The following is a 19,720-nucleotide window of genomic DNA, read 5'->3' as shown; positions in this document are numbered from 1 at the left end:
GAGACAGCGTAAAGTCCCACAACAACTAATTTAACCCTCTCACAGAGGCCTTGCTGTGAGGCGAGAGCGCTAACTATTTTTATTTCAGCATTAGAGCCTTTATTTAAGTCATCACGTGCGCTGTCAAACCCACAGTGCATTTACAGCGTTCTAATATAGACCTCCTTTTACGTTGTATGTTTGTATTTTAAAGTCGTGTGGTTTCTGTTTTACGTGCGATGAGGTGAGTTGCCTGTGATACAGAGCAGACTAAAAAGTGTGTGTGTGTCTCGTATTCTTCATCTGTTTAAGTAAGTACAACTAGTTTATGAATAAAATATGAAAAATGTATGACTTTTTAAAGAAATATATAATGGTAAAAGATTACAATAAAGATTTTCAATGCAGTAGTGTCTTACTTTTTTTTTTTTTTGTCAAGTTAGTGACAAAAAAAAAAAAAAACTCCTCGCAGTGAACAGTACGACTTGACTGGTGAGCCTCATAATGATTGTAAAGTGGTAGACCAATGTTGTATTTTCTCTAAACAGCTGGATTTTTTTTTTTTTTTTTTCAGTTTTTATGAGTAAATATTATCCAGTTTTTATGAGTAAATATTATCCAGCCCAGCTCAATGTGACCTCAGCTCCATTAGACCCAGTGAAGACCACAGACCCACAACATGAAGCAGGAAGTGACACTGATGTCGTCCCTGGTAACAGTTTTATAAAAGCTTTTACATTCACAATATGTTAGATGTATGTGAATGTTATTTGAATGGTCAGTGTAGATTGTGTGTGCATATGTTGGACGTTGATGGAGGGTGGAGGGGTAAAGAGCTGCAGGTAAGTCTGTATGTGCTCATGTGTTTAGCGGTATGTTAGTATTTGAACAGCGTGAACCCAGATAATTTCTCTTGCAGTTACCGTAACAACAGCGTCTCATGTGACCATAGCTCCATCAGCCACAGCAACGACCACAAACCCACAACAGACAGGAAGTGATTCTGACGCCGTTTTCCCTGGTAACAGTTTTTATTATTATTATTATTATTATTATTATTATTATTATTATTATTATTATTATTATTATTATTATTATTATTATTATTATTATTATTATTATTATTTTAGTTTCCCCAGCTTTACTTGAGTTTCCCCAGCTTTACTTGAAATAGAAACACACTACTCAATAAGTAAGCATAAATTCAAAATGTGCATATTTTATGTTCTTTTTACAGATCTGGCTCCTCCCACTTTAACCTTGGAGCCCTCTGTGATCACAGAGACAGACACTATTACTCTCAGCTGTCGGCCTCCATCTTATATTTCTGCTTCTCTTTGTCATTTCTACACTGTGAGTGGAAAATCTCTGCACACCACCAACTGTGTCCAAACTCTGAGAGGATCTGATCTGCTTGTGGGCGACCAAAGTCCTCCAACTGAAGTTCAGGTCCACTGTTTTTATGTTGTGAAGGAGGAATCTACTAATTCAACTTCTTCGCCAAGCAAAATGAGTTCTGTCACTGTGCAAAGTGAGTTAATGGACCTGCATATAGTACTATACTGTTTGTATTAAAGGTACACTGTGTAACTTAGGGAAGGGTTTAATGTGAGATCAGTGACTTTTGTCTTTCTGCTTTATAATGTATAATGTATATAATAATTTATTCACACTGCAAATGTATAGCATGATGTATGTTTCTGAAAGAGTAATTTTGATATTGTATCAGTAGAAAACCTGATTAAGAGGCTGATGATAATACTGACTACCTGTGGGACGATTGTGGGCTGTGTCATGCTGGTGATGGCTTTTTTCTGCACAAAACAAAGAAATGGTGAGAAATTGATGGGAAACAACAATGGGCCTGATGCATAAAGTGTTGTTACAAACAAAGTGTACTTAGGCCTCTTACAAACATCTGCTTTTGCTTTTATAAAATAGGTTCTTAACTAAAAATATTCTTCTGGAAAAAGAACTAAGAACCATCAGGAGCACTCTTACATTAATAATTAACAGTAATGAAGGAGTGGCTTTTTAAAATGGAAATTATGCACATTCATGCATGAGGCCCATTGCTTACTGGTTTAGGGAGTCCTGTTTCCATTTATGTGCATATGTGTATTTGTTTTATTACTGGACTTAGTAACCTTTCTTTTTCAGCAGGGTCTGTGACTGCAAACCAACCCCACATGGAAGTTGATGATGAGGCAAGGAAACTTTATTTCAAATTCCTGTTTGATATATGAGACTGACTGAAGTTACCTATGAATTTTTAAAAAGCATTTTATTGGATGAGAACCATTAAATAGGGTGTATTTTAGTATGGTTATTAACTGCTTACACATAACACATAAGGAACAATGTTACAACATGATAGAAAGCAAAAAAAAAAAAAAGTTTTCATAATACTCCCTCTTAAGCAACAGGTGTGATGTCCCTTATTTTATCCAGTTTGGTGGATGAGAAACATGAGGGAGTTGTATGATTTTTTTTTTCTATCAAGGAGAATGGGGAGAAGTGTCAAAGTGGGTGGGGCTAATAGTTAAACCTGAAACATGTTCTTTGTTTATTGTTTGAAATCAGGTGTCAGGACCTTTAAATTGTAAACCCTGAAATATCATTAAGATATTCAAAACGTGGTTCAAGATCTCCCCGTGAATATACTTTACCTTTTAACTCTTCCCCATACACCCCATTAAAGACTAACATTGATTTTTGCGTCTTTTCTTTTCTTTTTCTTTTTTTTGTTTAGGCCGATCCATATCACCCCTATGCTTCTATTCCTGGTGAAATCTACTCCAGGACAATGAGGAATGTCAAGTACAGCTGTCTGCAGATGACTGACCACTTAAGACAATTGGATTTTTAAAAGCCAGGCTTTGACTCTACATCCTAAAACCCTGTACATATGACCTTAATAGGTTCTGTGCACAACGCAGATAGTTCCTGTCAAAGGGATTCTTCTGCTATAATGTAATAACAATGAGGCTTTTGCAGAGTCTCGCTAAAATCAATAAATCCTGACAGATCAGGCAGTGGCTGCAGGTGGATGTCACTGAAAACATGTTTAACACTTGCACTCCAGTGACGACAAAATCACATTTTGAGTAAAGACTTCCCAATTATTTGTGGGTGTAAATTACTTCTGTCTGTGATGTTGAAATTTTTATTAGGCACTAAAATTATCATGAGGGAAATATGGCAGTTCCCACTTAGACTGCTGCCCCTGTCCCAGTCCTGGATAAGTGGAAGAAAATGGATGGCTCCAAAATTAGCATTAGCAATAGCGCCGACTAACAGACACAGACCTTTGCAAATACAAAAGTGTCATCTGGATTTCCCCGCATGTGTAAAGTGTTTACATGTTGTCAGTCACATCCACCTGCAGCTCTCTGTCCACTGCCTGATCTGTCAGGATTTATTGATTTTAACGCGTCTCGGCAAAAACCTCATATGTTTACATTACAGAGGAAATTGCTGTGCCGACTGTCCCTCTGACCAGAACTAGCCACGTACTGTTGTGCAAAGAGGCAATTGTTCTAACATGTAACTCCACTTGCTTGATTTATATTGTCCAAAACATAACACCCACAGTACTCTTTAGCTGCCATTATTAGTACTCTTATGTTTTATTTAGCATTTTAAAACTTCTGATTCTGTTTATCAATATATGTGTATACATGTTACATTGGATTATGTATTGTATATAAAAGCTGCAGTTTGTTTCTTTGGTGTATTCCCCGTCACTTTGTCCTACCACATCTTTAATACATTTCAGATTAATTTACTTATCTTTCCTCATCTGCTTGTCTTCAGAAGAATCCCATGCATATTAAAATATGTTTGTAGTGGCGCAAAGTGCATGATTAGAAGATTGATGATTTCCTTAAAAAAATAAAAATAAAATAAATATTTAGTTGTTTGAACAGGACATTCTACAGCTAAATAACTGAAACTTTTAAAATAATTGTGACTTTTCAAATTATGATCTTGCTTGGATTGTGCAGTAGTACTTGCAAATCTAATTTTTCATCTTGAGACAGCGTAAAGTCCCACAACAACTAATTTAACCCTCTCACAGACGCCTTGCTGTGAGGCGAGAGCGCTAACTATTTTTATTTCAGCATTAGAGCCTTTATTTAAGTCATCACGTGCGCTGTCAAACCCACAGTGCATTTATAGCATTCTAATATAGACCTCCTTTTACGTTGTATGTTTGTATTTTAAAGTCGTGTGGTTTCTGTTTTTCGTGCGATGAGGTGAGTTGCCTGTGATACAGAGCAGACTAAAAAGTGTGTGTGTGTCTCGTATTCTTCATCTGTTTAAGTGAGTACAACTAGTTTATGAATAAAATATGAAAAATTCATGACTTTTTAAAGAAATATATAATGGTAAAAGATTACAATAAAGATCTTCAATGCAGTAGTGTAAACATTAATTTATTTACGTTAATTATTCACTTTTTTCTTTCTTAATTTTTTTTTTTTTTTTGTCCAGGGGCTGATAATGCAGGAATTTGCTATATGTTCAGTCATATTTAAACAGTATTTCAGGCACGCATCATGAACAGCGGACATTTTTTTCCCATTAAACATGAAAAAATACGTGAACATTATTGTGTGTAGCTGTAACATTAATGATTATTGTTGCCAGATTAAAATTATTACTAAATTTAAGCAGAACAATTTGTCCAACAGGTTTTGTCTTTAGACCAAATCCGGAGGTAAACTCATAATTTGATATAACACATATTTGAAAATTGTGCAGTTTTATTTTTAGTTTTCAATTTTATTATATATTTTTTTTCTTTTTTTGTTTTTTCTTCTGAGCTGCAGTTGCTACTGTTAAAAACTATAGTATCAGGCAGATCTCGCTCCTCCTCACCTGACTGTGGACACTGATCACCACTGAAAACAACAGTGTCATATTACACTGTCTTTGGCCCACAGTTTTTCATTTTGGATGAGCTATAGGCTAAAATGTCTGCACATTCTGACCATTCATGAGCTTTTGGCCACTGTGAAACGTGACACGCCCACAAAAGTCTCTGTAAGATGTTTTTACCTGAAAATCTCTGTCTTCACTCAGTAAAAAAATATCATCATGATTAAAGGTGAACACATTTCCAGACCATGTAACTGTGAGTTACTTTGTTCATTTTATTGGTCTTCCATTGGGGCAGCTCAAAGATCACTAGTCAGGACCCAGGACATTGGATAGAACAGGACTCGTGGTGAGTGGGAGCATGCATGTACCGGGCTCTGTGAGGAGTTGTGGTTCTGCGGCGGGTTTAAGGTCCTAGCAGTGCTCACAGAGTGCATAGGTCATTTGGAGAAGCCGTGTTGCTGGTGAAACGTGACGGCCAAAGAGCTGGCGGGTTCCACTTTGCGCATGGGCCCTTTACACTGTTGAGTCCCAGTCTGTGCTTACTGATACAGGGTAGGGCCACGCAGCTGTCTGCAAGCTGTTTACAAACAGAACGTTTAGACAGAATGATTAGACCTGGGCCAAAGAAATACAGTCAGCTCGTATACTGTCCAAACTCGTCACAAATATTTCCCTGCATGTCTGGGCTCGACCATAGACTGTACATATAAATGGACATAGCTAACCTGCTCGCCATTCCAAATAGCAAGTGATCATGGGCACACTCCCAGCTCCATTGACTCCAATTCACTTACATACACTGTCGCTCCTCTCTCTGTAACTGCTGCTGTCAGGCTCATCATTTTGGTCTTAAAATGTTTGTATTAGCCCACTCAACGTGATCCTTGTGGTTTTACTTGGTTATTGCGTCCGTAAATCAAGATATGATCATTAATTACAGACAAATCAAGCATATATGTGTATATATGTATTTCGGTGAATCAAAGCGGCCATATCTAAGGACTTCAATTTGGAAGAAAATCTTCAATAACAGTTTTGCAAGTGTATCGTCTCATTTGAGGAATTTGACAAAATTCTGAAACTAGTAAAAATGAAAAATCGATTAAATGATAATGGTTACATTTTTTGAGTGATCTTAAAAATATGTTTTTAAATTGCAGATTTTCTGAGTAAACTCTATCCAAAGCCCCATGTGACCCCAGCTAACTTGAGCTAACTTGTTGTACTTGAAGTTTTGTCTCCATCATGGACTCTGGCGTGGGCAGTGCTGAAGATGTTACTGCGTACTGTGTTAGCGATTAGCCTCCTGTTCACACTGAGCTTCTGCTGTACAAGAATACTGCGTAAGAAATATTACTGTAAAATATACAGTAATATTGTGTTAATCTCAGTCTTAATTACTGCTCTCTTTTTCCAGTTACATGTGATGGAAAACAGTTTATTACATTAGGTTTTCACAAAAACATAGAGAAAGTGTCAGCAGTCACCTCCAGTCTCTCTCTCTCAAACCTTCAAATTAGGATAGAAATCTAGAGGTAGTAATGGACTCAAACTTAAATCAATCATATACAGGTTTTTACCATGTAAAACATTGCAAAAATCAAAGGTATACTGTCAAAGCCAAACTTAGAGAGTCTTATCCATGCATTTGTCAGTAGGTTATACTATGGTACATCTCCCACATATTAGTGCCACATTAACCACCTGCCCAGAGTCAGGACTAAACATGGAGAAACAGCGTTTCAGTTTTATGCGACTAAAACCTGGAAAAGTCTTCCTGAAGATGTGAACAGGCCTCTGCTGTGACAATGTTTAAATCCAGACTCAAAACAGTTGTTTAGCTGTGCATACGACTGAAAGGTTTTTTTATTCTGCACTCTTCTGTTTCAATATTAATTTTATGATTATTTGTGATTAATTATGTTTAGATTTGTTTTATTGTGATGCTAATGTCTATTTTATTCTGTAAAGCACTTTGACTTACTTTGTGTGCAAATTGAGCTGTACAAATAAACTTGCCTTGGATGGAATTTTGATGTTGATCACACAGGTAGAGGTATTCCATTTTAGAAAGCTAGGACTTCTTCTTCTTTTCTTCTTAGCTTTTTTTTTTTTTCTTCACAAACTGTCACTGGAATATTTACGTCAGATGCTATCCCTCCAAAAACATGAAAACCTGTTGCATGCACAGTTCTGACATGTCTGTGTGGTGTGGTTTCCTCTCCTTCACTTCCGTTAAAAAAACATTATGTTTCATTGTCTCACTCCTCTGACGGTGAGCGGTCTGTCATGGCCGCGCCGCTGCTTCTCCTCGGCTGCATTAGTGAGTTGCACTGTTTGTTCATTATTAGCCCATAAATGACACGACTTTTATTTAAAGTGCATATGATTTGGTTTGATGGGATAGTTTTACATCAGTGAAGTTGCAGTTTAGGAATAAAAAAGTTGAAAAGAATTTTGGACAGAAAATTCCACCCAAAATGCAGGAACATTCATTTAAAAAAAATAAGGGTCTTGTCATTTAGTTGAATTAGTCTAATTATAACTAGTGTGTAATTTTGACATGTTTTGGCCCCTTTTAATAAAATGGTTGTCAGGTGATTGCTCAGGTAACATGGTGTAACAGCACAGAATAAAAAATTAATCGTTGAATGTTACGGTTACAGGTGCACTGCATAACTTGGGTCCACCAGTTGTCAATCAAGCATTTAATTAATTAAGGGGGGTCACCTCTCCACAGATGTGGTCTGTCACTGCATCACTATTTGTCTTCTTGGAAAGTACATAAGTTGAATGCCATACTGTGGAACATTCTATACAAGGCGATAGCATCTCCATAGAGACAAGCAGGTGGCGTGCCTTTTCTCAGACAAGTTACACAGTGCACCTTTAGTTGTTTGTTTGTTGTTGTTTTTTTTTACGTTATTTTATAAAAGTTAGATTCTGTTAAAAAACTAAAAGTTTTAAAGTGAAACATTTAAGGTGTGTGTGTCTCCTTTCAGAAAAAAGGAAGTGGACATTACTCAGACAGCTTTTTTTAGATGGGAAAATGTATTACAAAGACAAAGTGAATGTTTGTCTGCTAGAGTCACTGGTTAAAATAAAAAAAATCCCTGTTGATTGTCCAGGTCACCAAGACCTGTAAAAACAATGAAGAGTCTGAGTCTGAGCTCTGGAACAGTTTTCCATTTGCTTGTTGTTTGTGAATCTTCTTAAGTCCTAAGAAGCAACTGCTATTGTGATTTTGACTTTACAATATTGAATTGAACAGTGGTACATGGTCAAATACTCAGTGCCATGTGCAGATGTAGTGTCAGGTATAATTAAGGAGAGAACAGGACATTCAGATAAAGTCAATGTGTTTCCTCTAGTGGCTTTATGATTTGAGCTTTGATTTTCATGCATTTTACTCCCAACAGATATGATTTTCGGAGTCACAGCTGAAGGTAAACCTGATTTATTTTGTTACAATGTTTTTATTTTTTTTTTATTTTTATATATTAATTTAAATCTCCTTAACATCCTTAACATTAACTCCTGTACATTTCTTGTAACATTTATTCTCCTAAACTATAAACCAGGTCAAAACATTTGCAATCTGACATCAACATCAAATTCACCAATCAAATTCTGACCTGTCTCCTGCTCAGTTTAAACTATAGAGATTATATTATGTTAGAATGTCACATGAACACAACCCATTTTATTCATTATTCACGTTGATAAGATTAGTAGCAGCACAAGTGATACCAATGCTTTAAGTGTGCTTTTATTTCAGGCACAAAACCAAAGATCACTCTTCGCCTCTGATGATCACGGGGTTATTATTGGCTGCTCTCTGCCTCTATCTTCAGCTGTCCCCAAATGTCACCTGTATTTTGGAGAATCCACACAGCCATATTCTACGACCAAATCAACCAAGAAAAGACAGAAGGAGAAAGAAGTGTTTTGCCAGTTTTTAGTTTCTGAGACAAATTTTATCACAAATTTCCATAAACATCAGAGAAAAACAGTGAGCTGTGACTACACTTTAGGAAATGGACCGATCTCTCCTCGCAGTGAACAGTACGACTTGACTGGTGAGCTTCAGATAATGATTGTAAAGTGGTAGACCAATGTTGTATTTTCTCTAAACAGCTGGATTTTTTTTCAGTTTTTATGAGTAAATATTATCCAGCCCAGCTCACTGTGACCTCAGCTCCATTAGACCCAGTGAAGACCACAGACCCACAACATGAAGCAGGAAGTGACACTGACCACTGGACCCTCGTCCCTGGTAACAGTTTCATAAAAGCCTTTACATTCACAATATGTTAGATGTATGTGAATGTTATTTGAATGGTCAGTGTAGATTGTGTGTGCATATGTTGGACGTTGATGGAGGGTGGAGGGGTAAAGAGCTGCAGGTAAGTCTGTATGTCGATATGTGTTTAGCTATATGTTGTTTTTTGAATAGTATTTGAACTCTATAATATCTAAATATAACTCTAAATACACTCTATAATATCTGCACTAAACTGGACACTTTATAACACCGGTCACTTTAATAAGCCACTTTGCACTGTTGTTCTGATGCTGCTATTGTACATATTTTTTCCCTTTAAGTATTTCATTTGATTTTTTAAGCATATCTTTTTAACTTTGTGCATGCTCTTATTTGTATTTGTATTTATTCAGTGTGTTTATGTTGCACTTTTTCACCGTATCAAGTTCCTAGTTTGTGAACTGTGTTCACAGACTATGGCAATAAAAGTCTTCTGATTCTGATTCTGATTCTGAAACAGCGTGAACCCAGGTAATTTCTCTTGCAGTTACCGTAACGACAGCATCCCATGTGACCATAGCTCCATCAGCCACAGCAACGACCACAAACCCACAAAAGACAGGAAGTGATTCTGACGCCATCCTCCCTGGTAACAGTTTTTATAAAAATTATCACAAATATATATATATATATATATATATATATATATATATATATATATATATATATATATATATATATTAATAGTAAAAGAAAGAACAGTATAAAATCTGTCAAGTGGACAAAAAGTGGTAGGAGTGAACTTTTTGGGCAGTGTTTGTTGGATTACCCTGTAAAACTAAACCGATATTTGCATTTGTACCTGTTTATATTTTAACTGTTTTGCGAAAAATATAAAAAAATATTATTTCTCTTGCAGTTACCATAACAACAGTGTCCCATGTGACCATAGCTCCATCAACCACAGAGACGACCACAAACCCACAACAGACAGGAAGGGATTCTGATGCCATCCTCCATGGTAACAGTTTTTATAAAAATGATGACAATTAATAATTCCTTTTTAAAAAATATTATTTTCATTAATATTTAAAAAAAAAGAATAATATCAAATCTGTCAAGTGGACAAAAAGTTGTAGGAGTGAACCTTTTGTGCAGGATTACCCTGTATTTGTATTTGTATTTGTACCTGTTTATATTTTAACTGTTTTGCAACAAATATAAAAAATATAATTTGTCTTGCAGTTACAACAACAGTGACAACAGTGTCCCATGTGACCATAGCTCCATCGGCGACAGAGACGACCACAAACCCACAACAGACAGGAAATGAATCTGACGCCATCCTCCCTGGTAACAGTTTTTTTTTAAAATCATCACAATTAATAATTCCTGTTTATTAACAGTAAAAGTCAACAGGGCAAAAAGTTGTAGGAGTGAACTTTTTGTGCAATTGACAGATTCTATATTTTTTCTTTCTTTTACTATGGATCAGACCTGGATGACTGAGGGATTACACAAACATGTTTTAGTTAATGTTTCTGAAGTGCATTTAGAGGAACTTATCTCCGCTTAACTTAAAATAAATGTTTCTTGGATTATAGGAAACATTTTTTATTCCTCCTGCAGTTAAATATATCTTTCAGAAAATTTGTTTCACCTCCAAAAAGTTACATTGTACAAAAAAAACCTGCTCAAACATTAATACATTGTTTGTATTATTTCAGAAAACCCAAAGTGGGTCATACTGGGTGCAGTATTTGGAGTTTTGGGGAGCTGTGTGATTTTGGTTTCAACTTTTTTCTGCATAAAATGGAGAACTGGTAAGAAAGATTACAGTTAGTAAATAAATAAATAAATAAATAAATAAATCTGAATTGAATGTATTTTTTCCTTTTCAAGCTAATTACAACAACAAAAGGTAAGATGTTTGTATGACATTTACTATTAAAAATACATAAAAACGTATTTGAACCAGTGATAAAATTGTGCTTCATTGATTCATGTTTAAAATATGCCACTTTTGATATTGATAAAATTTGAAAAGTGATTTAGTTTTTTTTAGCTTTTAGTTTAAACTACAGCGTTATGTAAAATTATGAAATGCTTTTAAAGAGCATGTGAGAGGATTTCATGGTTTTCTAATTATGCCTTGGTTTGCTGAAATAGTGCCTGTGGTGAATATTTATTAGTTTCACATCAGTTTCCATTTGTGAAGAAACGTTGAGGAAATGTTTAATCATAAAACCTGTCATTTTGTATTGATGTCATTACTTTGCTGGAGCTAAATTATTTTTGTTTCATTTTCAGTTCCCGATCCATGGCCATTGGTATGTACGCAAATGTTAATATTGATACATGCAGTGACATCACACCGGGGGTGATCTACATGTATGTCCGTAGCGGAATGTTCAGCTGACACAATACAAACATTAGCAAGCACTGATCAGTTTTAAGATTGTCTGAAAGGTCAAGAAAAAATACAAAATGGAGTCAACATATTTTCAGAAGCCTGTGATCAGTATGAGTGTGCGTGGTCCTATTTAGATGTGTGACTTTAAACAAAAAGGTGAGAGTGACTAATGCTAGCTCGCTTGTGACTAATTTTACTTGAGAAGAACTTCACAGAACTACTCAGATCACCTGTTGTAGTTCTAACTCCAGCTCTTTCTGGTCAGATTGTGTTCAAACAAAGCTTAGATTAAAGTCTACCTTGAGTAACAGAGCTTCAGACAGAATAGAGCCTCCAGTTAGCTTCACACCCACAGGGAATATTGATGACATCAGCTGTGAATGATCAATAAGAGTTGAATAATATATTTCCATGTGTGCATTGTCTGTTTTAGAGTATGTCAACACACAGAGCAGGCCAGTCAAACCCAGAGCTCACATGGTATGTATATTTCTTATGTTTCCTAATCTAAGTAAAATTTTTCAGTTTATCTTTGCTCATTTATTTGTTTACTTTTTTCTTGAAGCTGGTTGAAGACGATGATAATTTCTACAGTTTGATCACCTCAGTGCCCAGCGCCCACTGCTCCACAGGTGTGTTTCAAAAACTGCATTTCTGTGGCTTTTATCAATGAAATATAAATAAGGAGCTTGAGAGATTGTCCAGAGAGTGAAGAACAAAAGAAAAACTAATACAGAGCTGGACTTTTCACTAAAATGTTCCCTTTAATATGATGATAATTTGACCTTTTTGCATTTATACTTTATCTCATTTTAGGTAATACATTCTTTTATAGTAGTAGGTGTGAAGTAAACTGAATAATTATCAATGACTGTGTCCATATGGTCTATTAACACACTATTAATTTGCATAAAATATGAAACATTCATTTCTATAATTCAGAGAGAAAATGTCCTGACAGAGACTCTGCATTATTAGGATCACAAATACACTGTTATATGTAAATTTTAAAACTTCAATCAGTGAATTTCCTGGCCCTGTTTTACATTATTTTCTATCTGAAATTTGCACACGTTCCACTCATAAGATGACTGCTGCCATGTCGAACTCATCTGTAGTATATCAGTGGGTTTTAATGCTGCTTTCCAGTTGTTGATTTTCCGATTTACGGCTCATAAATTTACATGGGAACACCTCAGGATGTAACGTTTTAGAACCCCAGGCTGGTTCTGCGTTAGAAAATCCAACATGGCTGATGGCTGAAGTTTGATGCTTTGTTATAGCAATTAAGTGACTCAAATGTTATATCTTTTGACAGATTTTGCAGAAGTCATGGGAAACCAAAGCAACAGTGTGAATGAGGTGAGGAGTTTTGGACATTTAAAGTTAAAGTTGCACTATGTCACTTCTAGAGGACCCTCTTAGCGCCATGGAGATGTTATTACTTTGCCTGGAATGTTCCACAGCATGGCATTCTAATTATGAGAAGATGCCATCTGCTCATAATTAGAATGTTGTTATGTGGTATTTTTGAGCAACACCTGCAATGTAATAAATGCAAGATAAATATGTGTAATGCCATACTGTGGTGCATTTTAGGTATAGCAATATCCTCTCCATGGAGACAAGTATGTGGCGGACACCAAACAAAAAAAAGTTACATACTGCATCTTTAAGTAGTCACAAAAATGTAATGCTGTGTTGTTTTCTGCTTCAGAGTGACACATATCACCTGTACGACACTATCCAGAATGAACCCAGCTCAGGATCAGTGCAGAACATTCTCTACGACTCTGTGAATGTGCTCTGTACTCAGCACTGATGGAGCTCTGTTATCAAGAGGAAAGACTAATGCTGTTTAAAGTCTTGTCAATTTCATGAACGCTCTCTATGAAACCTTACCAAAGCTTGTCAGAGCAGTGGAAAAATCAGATCTTACATTTTAAAAAGGTGCTACAATACTGCAGTGATACTGGCAACACAAATGAGAGACTCATATCAGGCTCAATCTGCTTTTTGGTTGTTTGTTTTTGCTTTTTTTTTTTTTTTTTTTTTTTACAGTAACTGACATGTTTTATATATATATATATATATATATATATATATATATATATATATATATATATATATATATATATACATTTATTTTGCATTTTTGTATTTAAAAGTGTGAGACAAAATGCATTTTGTATTGTAACTTCATATAAGTGAAACATGTCTTCGTTTTTGAAAGAACAGGAATTGGGTTTGGTGTGAGACAGTGGTTGAGATGTGAGGTCTGTGTATGAAAGTTTCAGGTTGTGCTGTCGTTTTTTGTGCTCTTACAGTAAAGTCACGGCTGAGTATCTGCTCTGCATTGGAAAAATTATCAGATTGGCCTGAAACACAATATCTAGTTAGGTAGGAACCTGAAGGTTGGTGCTCCGATCAAAGTTCTGACCAGTGCATAATGGTCATGTGTCCTTGGGCAAGACAACTCTCTACTTAAGTTATGTTTGAATCTGCTATGTGCTTAATTCACTGACAGCCCTGCTTCTGCCACAGCTGTGACTATACCACTGAGTGCAAAGTGTATGAATGGTGCAATGTAAATCCAAACATGGGTGATAAATATAAGATACATGTGGTTGGTGTCAGTGGGCAAAGTATTCAACTGTGCTCAACAATATACAGAAATATTCAGATCAGTCTTTATACTTTACACTTTATGCTGAGTTTGCATTCCCCTTTTCCTATTGTCCCCTACCCCCCATACACACCCATCTATGCTTATTTAGTTCTTCAAATTTTTCACTTTTTAAATGTATTTTTATTTATTTATTTGTTTTTTATCTGTGATACATGTTCTTGCTACTGTGCTGCTGCTCTCTATCTGCATGGTTCAGCACAGGCAGGCCTCAGAAGACAATGGAGCCACAGAAGGGGATTGTTTCAGTTCAATATTATGAAGTAAACAAAATGAAAATATGTAATCTACGTATGTCAGAGCTATATACCAGAAAGATCATTATGTTTTCTTTAAGTGAGAGCTATTTATTATTCATTATAAACCTGTGACCAGCCTGAAATATTTCTGATTACTGACTCCTCCCACTTTGACTACAGTCTGTTGACCTCCGTGACCTCTCTGTGTCTCAATGCTATTTTTTACACGACAGATGGACAAAACTGGCAAAACTCCAAATGTGTCCAGTCTGTGAGAGGCTCTGATCTGCTGATGATGAACCAGAGTCGTCAAGTTAAAGTCCAGTGTTACTGTGTTGTAGAACAGGGACTACATGTTTCATCTGACCATAGTGACAAAACCCATGTCACAAAGTAGGTTACAACATTTGTACTGGCTTTACTTCACTGTAACAAATATGTTCTATAAAAATCACAGAATTAGACTTGTCGGAGCTTGCCATATATATTTTATTTTTAACTCCACAAGTGCCATTAGACCCAGATAGTGAAGTCCACAGACCCACATGAAATAGGAAAGTGACACTGACTGACACTGTCCTTCCTGGTAAGATTTTTTTAATTTAAAAAAAAAAACAAACAAAAAAAAGAAAATTCTGTCACATTGTTTACGATAAAACTGCTTGTAAATTAGGAACATTTTTATTCCTTTTGTATTTCACACCAAAGCACCTCAGTCACAGCTCTGGCAATGTTTAAATCCAGTCACCAAACGGTTCTGTTTATCTGTGCATATGACTGAAAGGTTTTATTCTGTTTATTCTGTTAATTTACTATGATTATTTATGTTTTGATTTGTTGTATTGTGATTTTAATGTCTTTCTTATTCTTTAAAGCACTTTCAGTCACATTCGTGTATGAATTGTGCTCTATAAATAAACTTGCCTCTAGTGAAGACCAGAAACCCACAAGATGAAACAGGAAGTGACTCTAAAGCAGTCCCCCTTGGTAACACTTTTATAAAAGCATTTACAGTCACATTATGTTAAATGTTTGCATTAAGATAAAGCAGTTTGCAAATTAAATATATTTGTATTCCGCTTAAGTCACACTAAATCCCATGTGATCACTGCTCCATTAGACCCTGTGAAGACCATAGACCCACTACATCAAACTGTCAGTTGAGGTAACAGTGAGAACATGAACAGAACTAGCACACAGTATACTGTTGGTTATTGTACTATCTTGCAGTCTGTCACGTGCAGTACTGTCCCGGGGACCCATTTCCAGGTCTTGAGTTAGTCTTGGTCAGAACTACCTTAACTGGAAGATTTGACCTATGGTGGATTTTTTTGTTTGATGAGGGAAATATGCAAACTCCGCACAGAAAGGCCCGGGCGACCCCGAGATGGAACCCGAAGCTTTTTTGCCATGAGGCGAGAGTGCTATCTACTGCCACCGTGCTCCTATAGCTGTCATGAGATATTAACTGCTATAATATTTTATTTGAATCCAGAGAGCCTGTGTTTAGACAATAGTAACCTTGACCACCAGCAGTATCTTCAAATTGGTTTGATTTCAGTTAATCATTTAAACTTTGTTACTTTATGTGTTCTTCTGCAAACTGTATGGTAAATTGATCTTAATAACATTTTTGTAATTTTTATTATTGTAGTGCAACATTTAATTTATGCATAATTTAATTTCCACTCTCAGTTTGAACCATGTTAAACAAATCTTAGTCTTGGTCATTTCTCTCTGTGATTAGTTTGTAGATAAAATGAGTTCTCACATTGGCTTCTGTCATATAAACAAATTTCAAAGTGTTCTGAATGACTCTTTAACATGAATGGATCCAAAAGATTTGGATCACAGAAAAATTTAACATCTACTAACCAGCTGGGCGTTATTTGTCAGTGGATTTTTTTTTACCCAAACATGTTTATATCTAGCAGGGTCTGAGGCTGCAAACAAGTTAAGATGAGTGTGACGAAGTAGAACCCACAGAAATATGCAGGTCTGTGGTATGAGGTGTATGAGTGAAGGAACTTTCAAGCTTTACACAGCTCTTTATTTGATTGACAATCATCCTCTTATTGCAGTGGTATGGGTGTAAAAAAGTGACTGATCATACAATACTTCAAAGACGTTAGAGTGTGTTTACTGAAGTACAGTCAGAGCCTAAGGCATAGCTACAGTTGGAATATTCATGAATAAAAACATTCAGAACATATTATGGAAATCCAACAGAAATGTGTTTAAAGGTCCTATATTACACAAAATCGATTCTTGTGAACCTGTGAATTAGATGGTGTTGTCAGTTTTGTAAGCTTCCCCCCCTTTCTTCCAAATGTAACAATGCTCATTGTGGCCAAATAGTTCAATTTTAGTTTCAGACCACAATACATGTCTCCAAAAAATGAAAGTCTTTGTGCCTTTGTGCACTTGCAAACTGTAATCTGTCTTTTTTTTTTTTTTTTTGAGTAATGGCTTCTTCCTGGCAGAGTGCCCTTTCAGCTCATGTCAGTACAGTCCTTGTTTCAGTACAGTCCTTGTTTCACTGTGGATAATGATGACACACTCTAACCAGCTTCAGAAGAATCTTCACAAGATCTTTTGCTTTGTTCTTGGATTGATGTGCACATTTCGAAACCAAAGCCTCCTAAGCGGTATAATGGCTGTGTAAGGTACTGTGTGCGTCTGGCATGCACTGTTTTCTGATTCGTCTCCGACTGAGTTGTCCTCGGTTAGAAGGAACAGGCGAACTCCGATTAGATAGTCGAGGAAAGTTTATTCAGGAGGAGAGAGCAGGTGGTATTGAGGGACTGATTGTTATACAGGTAGGTTAGGGTGGTGTCCATATATAGGTGGGTGTGGGTGTGTGTGCGTGTGTGGTTATCTGAAAGGAAAACAACGTATACATGTATTAGCAACACTGATAAGTATACATTGAAATGAGCAGAGAAAATTACATGTTATAACGGGAAGGAACCACAGGGAGGCGCTCTAACACAATAAATCAACTTCTAAGCAAACGTTAAGAATAAAATATAAATGCAACGATGAAAAATATGGTCAAAACTATACAAAATGAGTAGATAAACAATTCCAAACAATACTCACTTCGTAAGAACGCACACGGTACGCATACACACAAAAACAGGCAGGATGACCTGAGAACACGAGGCACCGCTCTAAACACCACACTGGCTGTGTCTCAATTCGCCCACCTGGCCTTAGAATCACCATTGGAAGGGCGGTTCGAAGGGCAGTGACGTGATTTCCGGCGCGACAAGGGCTGTCCCATTTCACCCCACCCTACTGAATGCGGCCGACAAACCTGCCCTTCCCTTTGCACCGTTTCCATGGAGATCGGACGTAACTGAAGCCTGCATCCGTGCACACTTCACGCACTTCTATATCCCGTCATGCACCGCGCCTACGCAAAAAAGAGAAGCAAATGGAGTCCGTTGCGCAATATACGTTCAAATGTTCGTACTGGTTTACCTCATCTACAACAGTGTGACATGAAACTGTTAAATCTGAATAAAGATCTGTACAGTGTGTTTGATGATGATTAAAAAGGAGTTACATGGAATAAAGGAATGTGCAGTTATTGCTAGACAATAAGAGACGTTATTATCATTAAAAATTATTACTGCAATAAGAATAATGTAAGAATCTTCGTTTCTATTGTAAGCGTCAAAGACCAAGAGACTGAAACGTAAAGTCAGAAGAGTTTAATGAGTTGCACACAGGTAATGTGAACAATGAAGCAACGGACTCTGAGGAAAGGACAGAAGAGAGTCCTGAGACGTGCACAAAATCTTCATGAGTTCCGGTACATTCCATAGGTCTGCACTCCCTCGTGGGCACGTGTCATTTACTTTCGTGTTAGTAAATCAAGATACTAGCTTGATGTAGCGCTGCACTGCTAGAAAATACCTTATAATAATCAGATGAAAAGAACTGGCACGGCATAGAAGGGAAACAGCGCCCTCTACTGTTATTAAAGTGGTGTAGCCACTGGCCAAAATACCGAACCATTAAACTGCAATATCCCACTATATGTACAACTAATCAGTGTTCTCTGGTTTATAGACTATGAATGTGAAAATGATATTATTATCTCTGTCTCTGTTATTACGTTTTCACAAGGTATATTTTGTTTAAGTTATGAAGTAGCTACAATTGAGAAAAAAAATCACCTCGAACGTTATATTTGCCTATTGATATTCAATCTAAACAGAAAGAAACGGCTGTGACGACGACATCTTGACTTTTCTTCTATTAAATAATAAATCATTAAGAATAACGTACGTAATGTACGTATCGTACGTTCAAAGACAGCGGTGGAAGTGCGGTCCGTGGTGTAGGCCTGTCCCACTTCAGCAAGATGGCGGCTACACTGAGGAGGGCAGATTCTCCACCGGAACCTTCAAACTGCACTTTTGAAGAGTACTTCGTAAGGACCCTTGAAGGGTGCATTTGGCGAATTGAGACACAGCCAATGATTCTGCTGAACTCACGGGCCACGGGCCTTCCGGCACTACAATAACAGCAGGTGCACCCTGGGAAATGAAGTCCGGTGGACTTTTAACAGGCTGTCCATTGCCATGGTGTTTATACTTGCCTATAATTGAAGAACGTGGCATCTTCAGGCATCTGGAAATTGTATCTAAGGATGAACCAGACTGATCTTGTCAAACAATCAGAAGTTTCCAAAGACATGCATCATCATCTGGGTTTTCCCAAATTGTTTAAATGAACAGTAATCTTACTGTATGTACAGTAAACTTATGATTTTAAAGAAAGTAATGAACAAATGTATCACATTATTCTGGTATTTAGCAAAAATAAATAACTTTGGTAATCCTAATTGATCTAAAACAGGATAAGTCTAGTCTGATTTCATATAAGACAGTGAAGAAAAAAAGTTTGGGTCTTTATATAGTAACTTATGTGGTTTTCCGCTATACAAAATGCAGAACTACCTGGTGTTAGTTCAGTCTGCTGTCATCATGGCCAAGTACCTCCTGCTCATCTTCTTCGGTAGTGAGTACTTATTTTGTTGTAAATGGTCCCACAAATGTACCTATTGCACAGATTGTATTTATATCCAGTGTTGGGCAAGTTACTTCAAAAATGTAATTAGTTATAGTTACAAGTTACTAGGCAAAGTAACTACTCTGCGTTACTTTACTCCACGTTACTTATTATGTAAAATAAGACAAAACCTTTAACCTTCTCTGGCCACGCACTGTAATTCTCTG

The 19,720-nt window shown here is 36.5% G+C and overlaps 1 protein-coding gene across 1 annotated transcript; it reads left to right on the top strand.

Annotated features, from left to right (window-relative positions):
* The first annotated feature begins 447 nt into the window (after window positions 1-447).
* On the top strand, window positions 448-13,482 carry LOC117382964 (mucin-13-like). Its single transcript, XM_055227303.1, has 13 exons — window positions 448-471; window positions 578-691; window positions 899-1,000; window positions 9,678-9,779; window positions 10,050-10,151; window positions 10,376-10,483; window positions 10,858-10,953; window positions 11,033-11,051; window positions 11,441-11,460; window positions 11,977-12,023; window positions 12,109-12,175; window positions 12,862-12,905; window positions 13,261-13,482. The coding sequence occupies exons 2-13, from the start codon at window positions 583-585 to the stop codon at window positions 13,363-13,365; spliced, it is 921 nt and encodes a 306-aa protein (XP_055083278.1). The 5' UTR covers window positions 448-471; window positions 578-582; the 3' UTR covers window positions 13,366-13,482.
* The last annotated feature ends 6,238 nt before the right edge of the window (window positions 13,483-19,720 follow it).

This window comes from Periophthalmus magnuspinnatus, chromosome 15, assembly GCF_009829125.3.
Source record: "Periophthalmus magnuspinnatus isolate fPerMag1 chromosome 15, fPerMag1.2.pri, whole genome shotgun sequence".
NCBI lineage: Eukaryota > Metazoa > Chordata > Actinopteri > Gobiiformes > Gobiidae > Periophthalmus > Periophthalmus magnuspinnatus.
This window is presented reverse-complemented; position numbering and strand designations above follow the sequence as displayed.